The sequence below is a fragment of the Gallus gallus genome, chromosome 3 (genome assembly GCF_016699485.2).
Source record: "Gallus gallus isolate bGalGal1 chromosome 3, bGalGal1.mat.broiler.GRCg7b, whole genome shotgun sequence".
NCBI classification, from domain to species: Eukaryota; Metazoa; Chordata; class Aves; order Galliformes; family Phasianidae; genus Gallus; species Gallus gallus.
The window spans coordinates 39,971,003-39,983,798 of NC_052534.1; the positions used below are offsets into that span (position 1 = coordinate 39,971,003).

Sequence of the window (12,796 nt, forward strand, 5' to 3'; positions counted from 1 at the left end):
TCAGTTCTGATTTTCTGTTCCCTTCCTTGTTTCCATATTTCAGTGTTTGCAAACAGATGTCTGAAATGTTGAGGTCTTGATGAAGACAAAATATTCTTGTCACTTTTCAGATAAAGAAACCAAGGAGGCAATATTTTCTTGATAAGGCTTAAAGGCAGAATTTGAAGGAAATAGAACAGAAAATCTTTTAACATCTTGCATTTTGTATTTACTCTGTCTGTCCTTGGCATCACCTTGGGCAACAGGGCCTTCTGACAGCTCAGACTAACCAGTTGACATCTTTATAACTGAAAGGCATCTGACTGATTTCTAGATTTCTCCAAGCTTGCCTTTGGTGATTGTACTTCTCTCCGCTTTATGTTCTGAACTGTAGTAGTAGTAGTAGTGATATTGTAGATGGGTGGATGGGTTTTGTGACTTACTTTCTTCCTCAAACTAAAGGCATTGGAAAGTCAAATATGGTGTGACAGAGTATTTGAGAAGTACTGAAGTAGAGGAAAATGATTTGGTGTATTCTCTATCTCATGCAATGCATTAGCTGAAAGAATAGTTGCTTTCTATAGCGTACATACCCGTAATCAAGGTTCGTCTAAACTGCATTATTGCTGTATTCATATCTCTCATAAGCACAGGCCAGGAAAGCACATGAAGATTTCAATTGATGGGATATAGAATGCATTTTTTTCCTTGATTTTTACGGCTTAATAACTTTTTTCTCTCTTCCAGAAATGGGAACAAATTGAAAGCAACTCTAAACTGAGGCACGTTGGCAGCAACCTCTGTCTAGACAGCCGAAATGCCAAAAATGGTGGTCTCACTGTTGAGATCTGCAGTCCTTCTTTATCACAACAGTGGAAATTCACACTTAATCTGCAGCAGTAGAACTTACAAGCAAAATGCTGTTTCAACTCATAGACATTGGGCAAAGTTTTGATTGAATTACTGGTGTATTTCTTAAAACTTTCCACGGAACTTATATACCTCAGTATTCCATCTGTATCTGAAAGTAGGAGAGTGCTGAAGCAGACACCAGGGAACCGGTGGACTCGGAGTACTGCTAAGATTTCACTGAACGTGGCTGCAGCACAGCTCCTTCTTGGTGTGAAGACTTCAACAGTTCCTTTCTGTCTTCAGTTACGTACTTGCACAGCAGATAACTAACTCTAGGAACAACTGATGTATGATAGAAAAAGGATCTCGAAAAACGCCTGTGGGGAACAGGGTCTGGGGGGGAGGGTGGGAAGAATTACCAGGAGAAGGTCACTTGAAATCTCCATTTACATAGAAATGCATTGTTTGTTGTTTCCAAAAACAGAAGTGTCATTTTGAACGTTTTTGGGTTTTTTTTTTTCCTGTGTGTACTTGGTAATTTGAATATGAACTTTTCTATGATGGACTCTAAATATAAATATATAAAAAATATATATATTGCCAGCTCCCAATGATTTATATCGATTTTCATCACCCTATACTTATCAACGAAGTCATTGACGTACGTATAACCAGAAATTGGATCAGAATGCTAGGAGAGTGAATCTTAATGAAGGTGCGGATTTTGTGCTGCTGAGTATGATGTCTGTGCTAACACTGGATGCTTTTGCTTTGCAAACTGGATCTACTTTTTGAAGCTTCACCCTCACTGGAGATCATGAAACTCAGGAGGAGAAGGAAAATAGCAGAATAAGCCAACGCATCTGCACAGATGATTGCTCGGATTGTTTATTCCAGCTTGGAAATTCATTACACGTGCTCTGGATATCGTTAATCTTGTACTTGATATTTGTGTTGATGATTTCTGTAATATTATGTCCTGAAATACTTCACTTCATTACAAAATTGTATGAATGGTGCAGATCTTGCACAGATGCAACCATGTGGGTTCAGCACAATTTTATTCTGGGCCCTCATCACAAAAATTTTTGTGTCTCAAACTCCCCTCTTGAGTTCTGAGAGTAAAATGGAAGGGAACGTCACTGTTGACAGCACGAGGTCTGAATTTTAATTTGCAAGGATGAGCAGTTAGGTAATATCTCTGAATTGCACTTACTTAATTTATAGGCCTGCTACCGGGGAATTTTCTTGCTTTTTTTTTTGTTTGTTTGTTTTGTTTCATTATATGGGGCTTTTGGGTGGATTCAGGTTTGGCTCTGGGAATCAGTCTGGATACCAGCAGATCCTACGTGGTGTTTCCCACCACAGAGCCCGTGCGTTTTACAGCTTCAACTCAGCTGATGTCATTTTTATATTAAAATAATACCGTCAAAGTTAAATCAACTTTGACCTGTACTTTCTTATGTTTGCATAGACTATGTACTTTTTTATTAAAATAAATAAATAAATGCTTGAACGAGCTTTTAAAATGAAAAGTGAGTAAGTAGTTTCAGCACTGATAAGTGACACAGCATTGGTGGGAGGGAAAAAGCAAAGAAGAAATAGTGCAGCCATGCAGTGCCAGGAAGTAGTTTTGGTAAGATATGGGTCTTGGGGAGAAATGTAAGAGTTGATCACAAGGAGATGAAAAGCATCTGCTGTACTGTGTAACTCCAGTACAGTCCCCTCTTTCTTTGTTTCTGGAAGTAGAGTAGTTCCTGATTCTTCAGTTTCCTTTGGCTGCATCTATATGTTAGGTATAGAGGTGGTACTCTTCTGGACAAAATGGCTCTAATTATGTCAATCAGTGTGCCACAAATATCTTGCGTCTCTAAAGCTATGACCTGCAAGTATCTGCGTACCTTTTGGATGTGGACACTAAATCCAGCTTCTCCCATCCATCTGACTTCTTTTTTAATATGTGGGTAATTAATGCTTTTTTTCTTTTTTTTTTTTTTTTGGTTCTTCACAGTCTATTTTCCTCAAATCTAGCCTGTTTTAGAGGCCATGCAGTGGGTAAACTAGTTTCCATCTTTGTGTCTCTCCCAGTCTGTAGCCTTTTAACCTTGCTAAGAACTTGAAGAACGTGATTCATAACATAGCAGTAGATTTCCGAATACTCTGGAGATTAAATGCTGAAATGTGGGCTCAGCAGCAAACCAGTACTTTTGGAAAACAGAATTTAGAAGGAGAAAGCACTCAGCTTCTGCCATGGATATTTCCACTCTGCAACTTTGATCATAGTAAACATAGCGTCCAAATGAGTTCAGAAGTTGCAGCTCTGAACATTGCCCTCTAAACTCTGAGGCAGAATTGGAAGAAAAAATCCGTATTCCACCTCTTAAGTCTTTAATGTCAACTGGTATCATATAAAGTAGGAATGTTTTCACTAATTCCCCATGGATGCTGTGCATAGGGGCTTTAGTACAGGAGCTGTACATTAAAGACAGCATTACTTTTCTTTGAGAGAACAGACAAGAAGTGTTATCCTTTTGTGATGTTTACATGACAGCGTGCCAAAGTTAATTACTGTGATTTTCAAATATTTAAAATATTTAGGAAATTGGCCCACGTGAAAGAAATTAAGAGCCCTTGAAGCAAATTGTGATGGAGTCGTCTTAAAACTTTTCTTACCGTCTTCAGAGCGAGAATGGTGATATTGTTTGTTTTGCAGATTTTCAAAACTTAGTTTGGAAACTGTTTTTTCAGTTGGTTTGAAAAGTCTGCTGTACAGAGCTTGTACTTTGTTCATTTTATAGATGGAAACCATCCTTGAAAAATTGTTTAACTTAAATAAAGAAGAATGCTTTATAGATAAAATGTGTGGTGGTTGATGCAATTAAGTATAACCAAGGAGTCTGCCTGAAGCTTGGGTGTTTTGGAATTGTTCCTGTTTATAGAAGTGTGTGTACATGAATGTGTGTTTGTATTTAAGAAAAGAGAGTTTGTATTTAAAATGATAGCTTTGAGGAAATTCTTATTTTCGGAGCTGTTTCCCATTGGGTGAGTTTACTCTGACAGTAGTTACCTGAAAATACATGGTTAAGGCATATCCCCTACCCTGACCCAGTTAGGTCTGATCTTCTGGAGACTAATGCTGTCCCTCTTTTCACTTCCAGAAAGAGCTGTCCCAGGCATGGCAGGGCTTACTTCTTCAGCCTGGAGGGACTCGAGGAAGATGATTGCAACAACGGCTCTTGTAGTTGATTGGCACGCCTGTCCTCATCTGCTTACATCATGGAATGTGCCCAAAGAAGGGCAGCAAAGCTGGTGAGGGATCTTATGGGAAGTGGCTGAGAGATCTGGGATTATTTGGTCTGGAGAAGAGGAGGCTCAGGGGAGACCTTATTGCTCTTTACAGCTCCCTGAAAGGAGGTTGTGGTGAGGTAGAGGTCAGCCTTTTTTCCCAGGTAACGATAGGATGAGAGGTAACGGCCTCAAGTTGAGACAGTAGAGGTTCAGGTTGGATATTAAGAAAAATTTATTCTCTGAAATAGTGGTGAGGCAGTGGCACAGGCTGCCCAGGGAGACAGTGGAGTCACCATCCCTAGAAGTGTTCAAGAACCACGTGGATGTGGCACTGAGGGACGTGGTTAGTGGGCATGGTGGGGATGGGCTCACAGTTGGACTACATGATCTTAAAGGTAATTTCCAGTCTTAACGATTCTGTGATTCCATGTTTCTCTCTGTGCTTGATCAGAGATTTCTTCTTTTGTATGCTGGGTGTTAATTCAGTTGTCTGTGGTGCTCTTGAAGCAAGATCTGAAATACTCTCTAAAACAAAACTAAAAAAGACCCCTTTTTTAAAAAATATTTTTCCTGGGGTACAAGAACCTCACAGGTGTAGTTTAGGGGACTTTCAAATGAAGTGTCACACTGGCCCAATTGGAAAGGGAGCAAATTCTCCATAACAGGTGATGGAAAGCTGTGGATGTGAGATCTTCCTCTTGTGGGCTGCAATTGGGACACAGTACTTGATTGCAATATATCTGTGATAGAGGTGGGCTGCAAATCCAACAGCTTCAACAGGGTACGATGCTGTCCAGGAGGGCAAGCAGGAGAATGGATGAAGTTAAAATCACATCTGAGACATTTTATCCATTTTCCGAGCCTCAAGTGAGCTTGAGGCACATCCTTCTTTTCTACTCAGCAGCATATGGAACTAGAACACTTGCTCCTGCTCTAAAGAAACCTAGGTTTGCAGTTAGCCCCAAGGTCTTGTCAGCTAGCATAACCTGCAGAGGCATTTATAGGAAGATATAATTGCTTTAACTGTACTGACAGGAGGATTTTTGCCTATCAAGCTGTAGGGAAGGAGAGTTGCTCAGTGTAAGCTTACTACTCTCCCTATGTGCTGGAGGTAGGTGACTAGTTGGCACCTTTCAGAAAGTTTAAATGAAATCTACATTGAATTTTCTATCAAGAAAATAGACCACTGATTAATATTTATGGTTGGAGAAAATAAAATTGCCCTGTCAAACTGCAGTAAACAGAAGAAAACACATTGTATTTACGGATTGTATTTGAGAATTCAAATGAGGGTTCTCCATCTTAAATGCCTTTTGACACCTCCGAGCTGACAGGTAATACTAAGAAGCAATTAGGCTGCTGGGAGTAGTACCTTTGTAATCTAATCCGGTGATAAATGCAGAAGTCTGTCTCATGTCTCTGTAGAGCCTTAAGCTTTTTCTGTGGGTGCTTTTCCTAGTAAGCTGCTTAATGTAAGTATCTGAACTGTCCGGCAATTTTTGCATTCCTTCTGACTAAAACTTCATTGTTCCCTTTGCCTTATTTCCAAATATATATCGAAGTTTCTCATCTATTGTAACTTCCTGGCCGGAATGTCAGGTCATACTTTTTCACCTATTTGCGTGCATGGATTTTCTGTTTGCCTATCACTATGCTCACAGTCAGATATTTATACCATTTTTTATAAGGACACGTTAAATCTTTTCTTCTTGTTGTTTAAATAAAATGTATTTTAAATATATAACTTTCAAGGGGATCCCTGACTGTACATAGCTGAATACTGAGAGATTATAATGCTAAACTGCTCGAGATAAGGGTGGTTGTCTTAGTTGAGGTCGGTCCTGTAGAGTGCTGTCCAATTCCTGCCTGGAATAGGGCTACCATAACCTTAGTTTATTTTACGTTACATTTTTTATATATGAAAAAGCCTACACTGTTTTACTTGTATTTATATTAAATATAGATATGCTATAGATCAGTGTGATCCTCAGTTGCACGCATTGCTCTCCTCATCCAAACCGAAATACAATGAAATATTTCATAGCAATAATTACAGAATGCTCTAACAAGAGGCTTATTCCTGTACAGAATGACTTCAAATGAATAGAAGCCATTAAAAAAAATATAGTCTGTGATAATAGGCTGTGATTACAGAATGAGCAAAAATGTCAGAGTTGTATCTCTTGTTAGACTGCACACTTGATTTACAACTTATCATCCAGCAGCTATTTTAAGATCTGCCAGTAATCAAGCTGAAAAATTGGGAATTAAGTCAGTGCACAGATGTTCTCTCTATTCGCCCCTCCAAGAGGTTGTTGGATGAATGGGTGCAAAATACCCTTTTGACTGGATTTGATTTCTTGCACAGAGAGATACAATATGCTCCTATGCTGCAGGAAGAGGGACCTGTTTGATTTCAGTTTGTTATTTCTACCCAGCAGATGTATGACGTTGTTTTAATTAAAAGAGATCGTGAAGTAGGAAACACCTACGTTTACTGCCATGCTCACATTATTTAAACCTTGCCTTTGGAAGTCTGAAATTTTAGGTAAAAATAGGGGGTTAGAAAGTGGCTACTGAGTGCTATGCCTTGGTTGCCTGGTGAGAACTGTTTCTGCAAAATGCACTTCTTAACTTTTCTGCTTCCTCGTCAAGAAAATTAGCGGCACTGAAATGCTAAAGCTCTTTGCTCATCCTGTGGAGCAGTGAGACCCATCAGCTGTATTTCCTCTCCTGGTCAACACAGTGAGACCTTGGGGGTACCAGTTTGTCACTGTCTTGTACTGACCCATGGGTTAGCAAACACTCATTTCATATGCCTTGTAGTGAGCTAATGTGGGGCATAAAGAAGGTTGTAAAAAAAAAATATCATGGGAAGAGCTCAGTTGTTCCTTTCCGTGGCTGCAAGCCATTAGAGCTTGGCTTAACGAGATTGCAAATCAAACCACCAGTTTTTTGAGTAAGCCTGAGTGCAGGGATGTTCTTTTTTTGCTTTCCAGTGGAGATGACGTCTGTGTTGTGGTGTTTCTTGTGATTACAGCTTATTACCAAAACAGCCTTACTGCTGGTATTGGAGTGACAAGTTGGGAAGAGAGAGACCAAGAGATGGGAGGGAAAGGTTTTATTAAGTTACATCCAAACCTCAGTTTTAACATCAAGTTAATGTTTGATGGGGATTTTAGCTACTTGGGAGGGGCCTGACTTTCTCTTTGAGATAATCTTGAGAAAGAAAATCTTGCATCTTGAATGCAGTTTGTGTTTTGTTTGGTGTGGTGCACACCATACTGGTGTTGGACTCTCTGCCAACTGATCTCAGAATTATACAGAGGTTTTAATTCGGCTTTTTCTATTGAAAATTGTAGGAGCTATAAAAGAACACGATGCTGCATTGGTGTAGTTGACCAGGGTGGAAGAAAAGTGAAGTGGAAGTGTCAGGGAAAGCAAAGTGAGAGGGTATGGAGAAGAAGCCACAGCGCAGATTCTCCTCTCAAGGAAATGAGGGTCCAAATTTCTTCTGTCTAGACCTGAACTTCTTATTAGTCAGGCTGACCTGGGTGGGAACACATGGAAACTGTGCTCAGGGAAAAGGAAGAAAACAAGAGAAATCTTAATTTCCTTCTTCCAGAGTAGTATGGCTTACAGCACAGTTGAATGTGTTTCAGGGACGGTACATTTGTAGATTAAGATAAAATAAGATGCAACTGTCCTGCGTGCTACAGCATAAGCTCTGACATCTTCAGCAGTGGTATCTGTGCCAAATCCTTGGCTTCTTTTTGGATGTGACCTCTGACAAAAGCGTTCAGTTCAGTTCATAAAAGACTGAATACAATTTTCAGAAATGTTTAGGACAGTATTTAAAGATGAAATTTAGGCAGTTAAGCATCATGGGAAATCAGTGATTTTGAGAATTAGGAAATCTCATTCTCCAGCTGATCTAATTCTTTTTTTCTCTGTCGGCTATTCCAGTAGAAGATTGCTTTAATGACTAATTGTTTCCAGGCTGAAATTCTAGCTTCAACTCCCAGCCATTTTGTCTACTAATTAAGTTTCATCCCTCAGAATATTCTTCACTGTATCGGAGCTTCTGGAGTCTGATCCTGTCATCTCTTAGCTCTTCCCATTAAAGGCTGAGCCCAGCAGCAAACAGGCTTTGCTGATCACCAGGTTTTGCTCCAGCTGCTGTTCTCTGGGCGGATGGAGGGACGATGATGAATGACTGTCCTCCTGCCCCAGCAAAAGCAGAGGTAGGTCCTTGCAGTTGTTACCTGTCAGATGTCCACTGATGCTGACCACTCATGTTGTACTTTGGAATTGGTAATAGAGACAGACAGGTTTTAGTGTGCGCTGAGAAGCTCTGAATCAATGATACCAAGGGGATGGGCGATCTTCCTTGACTTCCAGCAAATCTAGCACAGCGACATAAATCAATGTTCCACCTGCAGGCAATAAGGCAGGTTTGTGTGTGCATGTGCAAGCAATAAACAAAACACTGTTGGATGTCCAGGAGCAGTGTTTGCATCTCAGGCTACTGATCTGAACTGGTGCTTCTCAGGGCTGTCGCTTTGCTTAGGGAACATCCCCCAAAATTATTCTTGTCTACCTCCAACCTGTAACATATTGTGGTTCCTGTTTTTCTGAACAAGATAACGTACTGGAATAGATTTGTACAACGTCTTGGTAAACCTGTAGAGGTGTGAGGGAAAGACATAAAAAGGTAGTCTCTAAGTCAGAGATTGATGGGAGCTCAGAGGGCAAGTGGAGGAAATAGTACTGTGTTAATCTCATTTCTTTGATCCTTCCTTGAGCACTTGCTGTTGTTGAAGTCTGGATGCTGGGTTAGATCATCCTCTGGTCCCTGCTGGCTAATGGCTTTCAGCTGGAATACCCTGGATGGCTCTCGTCACAGGTGGACAAATATGTGGATGCACAGAGAACAGCATGTGAGTGCATCTCCAGGAATGTGCAGGGTGGCTGTGCTGATTGAGCACGGGAGTAAGAGCTGAGCAGCTGCTATATGATGTGCTCTGTAGAGAATCCCATCTCCAGCTCTTGTTTCAAATTAGCTTTCTTTTGCTGCAGTGTACCTGCAAAGTCATCTGTTTAACATCATGCATAAAACGTGAAAGAAGGGGTGGTCGATTTTGATATTACAATGGCATACAGCTGCAGAAAGTTGTTTAGATTTCTGGCTTTCATCTGGAAAGATGAAAAAATGAGCATAGAATAGGGCAGGAAAATAACTTTTTATATTATTATTAATAGAAATCTAACGCCTTTAGGGATCAAATGCCACATGCTACTTAAAGAATTTTCTGCCTATCTAAAATAGCTACAGATATAGAGGGGGAAAAAAAGCCAGCATTTTCAATCGTATCTTGGGTAGATGCAGCATCTTTGACATTCTGGTGCCTCCTCATTGCACAGTCCCAGAGGATAGGCTTCTGAAGAAAACAAATTTTTATGGACTACTGAAAACATGCCATGGAATTTTCCACTGGCATGAATGCAGTGATCTTTGCTATGCATCTGAATTTAGATCTTTATCAGCAGTGCTTGGAGAGAGGCTTCTATGAATTTCTTGATATCCTCACCTGGCACAAAAGGGAGTCTTGGTTGAAGATAGGTTAGTGGTAGGATAGGATGAGAGGTAATGGCCTTAAATTGTGACAGAGGAAGTTCAGGTTGGATATTAGGGAAAATTTCTTCTCAGAAAGAGTGGTGAGGCATGGGAATGGGCTGCCCAGGGAGGTGGTGGGGTCACCATCCCTGGAGGTGTTCAAGAACTGTGTGGATGCGGCACATCATGGATGAGAGACATCATTTAGTGGACATGGTGGGGATGGGCTGATGGTTGGACTGGGTGATCCTACAGGTCTTATCCAAACTTAGCAATTCCATGATTCTATTATGTGATACCTTGGGTGGTACCTCCATTGCAAGATAAGAGGTGATAATAAGCAGTGACTTGTTCAACCAGAGAACTGGTTGCACTGAGAGATGTGACAGGAACCGACCCCGCCATTTTTGTTAGTGCTGGTGCTATACTTGTTTTGTGACCCATTCCATGTGGCTGATGAGGTGCTCCTCCTGTGCCACGCAGAACTGAGCCAGGCAGAAGTGAGCAGTGCCCTCAAAGCAAGGACCATGGAGTAACTTTCCTGACAGAAAGAAAAGCATCCATTTTAAGATATTCTTTTTCCTCACAAAGTTATCTACATCTGGCAAAATTAGAGGTCATTTCACGGGGTGACACAGAGGATGTGTCCAAGCCCAGGTGAAGCTGACCGTTGGGCCCCCCTGAGGCAGCTGGCTGTGCTCTGGCTGTGCCTGAACCTTTGGCCTCTCTGTGGAGGACTGCGCTGTGCCCAGTCAGCTCGGCTCTCTGAGTCAGCGCCTGGAGCACGAGCTTCCTGAGGAAAGCCAGAGATGGCAGCAGGACAAGTTCCCTGCTGGTTCCCGTGTTCCGGTTTCCTCCTCTTGGCAGAACAGAATTTGATTTTTTTTTCTCACCACTATTATGGGCTGCGAAGAACAGCTCTTAAATTAGCCCTGAGGAGGTGGAAAGGTAGAAGCGAGCTCACTGTGGGGAGTTGGGTTTGACGCATGCACCAGGCACACATTCTACCTGACCTGACTGATGAGCTGTGCTGCATGCAGGCTCCTCTCTTCAGCTTGTTTTTGTTGTTTTAATTAACTTCTGGCTGCCGTGCCAAATGCTTGTCCGGCGTCTTTCCAGCTGCTGCTGTGCAGTTAGTGGTGACCCTCAGCCAGATCCCAGCTCAGGTGGCACGGCTGCATTTTGGGAACACCCCATGGATCTCAAGGCCTGTGGGAAGGCATGCAGCAGCCAGTGCTTGCTAAGTGTCCCCTGGGGAGGCAGACAGGGCCGATGAGCTGGGCCCGTGTGCAGACAAGGAGCTGATAAGGGCCTGGTATGTGAGGTGGTACTCTGAGGGCCCCCCCGGGGTGAGACTGGGCCTTCTTCAGCACCCAGCACTGCAGAGCTTTGGTGTTGTTCCAGAGGGAGAGATGCCCTCTGGGGTGCTTCAGCCTTTGTGCAGGGCCACACAGCACAGCAACAGCAGCAAATCAGTGCTGGTTTTTGTTAATGAAATGAGAAACTGGGTTAAGTACCTCAGGCGATGCAATCCCAGGGGCTGCTGTGAGGCTGTCATTGCCGGAGAGGCTGTCAGCTGCAAAAGGGCACAGCTGCCTTGCAACAACAAACCTAACAGCATTATAAATAACTCCTTGTTACTAGAAAATAAATGGCAAGATAAAAATTGTTTTTCTGCTCTAGTTTTCTTCCTTTGGGGCAGCAACAGAGCAATTTGGTTTTTTTTGCAGGGGCCAAAAGCAGCAAAAGGAATGGGCAACAGGCAGGGCGAGCACGTAGGAGAAGAGAGAGTTGCATGAGCAATAGAAAGCTGGTGCTGGCTCCTGCTGGGTCCACTCAGGTGCCCACATTCAGGGTGGACACACTTCCTTCAGGACAAGATGAGGACAGGTATATTTATGCAGTGTGAAAGTAGCTTCTAAAACTACTGTAGTGCACAATGCCTTGAAATTGACTGCTGTCACCACAGGCAAGAGAGAGTGCTGCTGAATATGTGTGACATGTAACTGCCTGGTAGCTGCTTACTGCACTAGCCCTGACCCCTGAAGGGAATACAGGGGTTTAGTGACTGGTCTGAGTCCAACTGAAGTGCCTTTCAGATGCATCAGAGCTGCTCTTGTTCAGTATCATACTCTCCCAGCTCCTGGCTACAGCAACACATTTTCTTGATTAAAAGTGCTGGAGCCTCTCTTATTTTAATCTGTTTGTTGAACCTGACTGGCAGTATTTAATGGCTCTGGTTGTGGGTCACCATCTGTATTTGGTTTAGTAAATGCTTGATGTTATCTGTTGTCTGCAAGGATAGTAACTGTGGGTTTCTACAGTGAATGACATCTTTGAAACTGCTTTTCTGAGCAGTGCCCCGTCTGCCCTACGTTAATTGTAGGATAGGAATTGGGATGTCTCTCTCCAATGCAGAAATGGTACTGGACCAGGTAGTTAGTTATTGGGCACAGCAATGAAGATGAATCGGGCACAATGAGAAGTGAAAGAGCAGTAGAAAATAGAGGAAAGCTGACACCTACAGAATAACCTTTTCCATTGCAAGTGTTGGGTGGAGGCTTTCATATGTGGTTGGGTGAGGGCAGAGTTACTTATGTTTGTAGAGCAGCCTCTTCTGCTTAAATGTTCAAGTGACAATACATGCACATGTACATAAATGCCTGTTTGACTTTATCTCCAGCAGTTTGTGTTGAAAGGCCTTGGGGTATAGACAAACCAGCAGGCAACGCACCTCTCCAGCTTGTGAAACAATTCCAGCATGGCTTGCTGCAGATGCTGATCTCACAGCAAATTAAAGGAAGGTCTCCTTCCTCCCTCCCTGTGTTCCCTCACAGACAGAGTATTATTTTGGATTGTGTCTGGCTGCTGGAAGCTTGACAAGATTTTCTTTTATTTATTTTGAATATTGTGTGTCTGTCTAAAAGAGATTAGTGTTTTCCTTTGCTGTTTCCTCCAATGACAATGATGTGCTGTGATTCTGCCTCGTTCTTCTTGACCAGTTCCAATCTGGCAGAAGGAATGTCTAACTCTTCATTTAAGCCTGAAATCCAGCCCCAA

At 42.2% G+C, this 12,796-nt stretch overlaps 1 protein-coding gene across 2 annotated transcripts in view; it reads left to right on the forward strand.

The window, feature by feature from the left end:
* The window catches only part of GALNT2 (polypeptide N-acetylgalactosaminyltransferase 2), a 110,775-nt gene extending 107,085 nt beyond the window's left edge, over nucleotides 1-3,690 (forward strand). For both annotated transcript variants that reach the window (XM_040697579.1, XM_015284386.4), the window contains exon 16: nucleotides 727-3,690. In XM_040697579.1, coding sequence (XP_040553513.1) covers nucleotides 727-882 — 156 coding nt within the window. In that variant the 3' untranslated portion in view covers nucleotides 883-3,690. The remainder of the gene's footprint in view (nucleotides 1-726) is intronic.
* The last annotated feature ends 9,106 nt before the right edge of the window (nucleotides 3,691-12,796 follow it).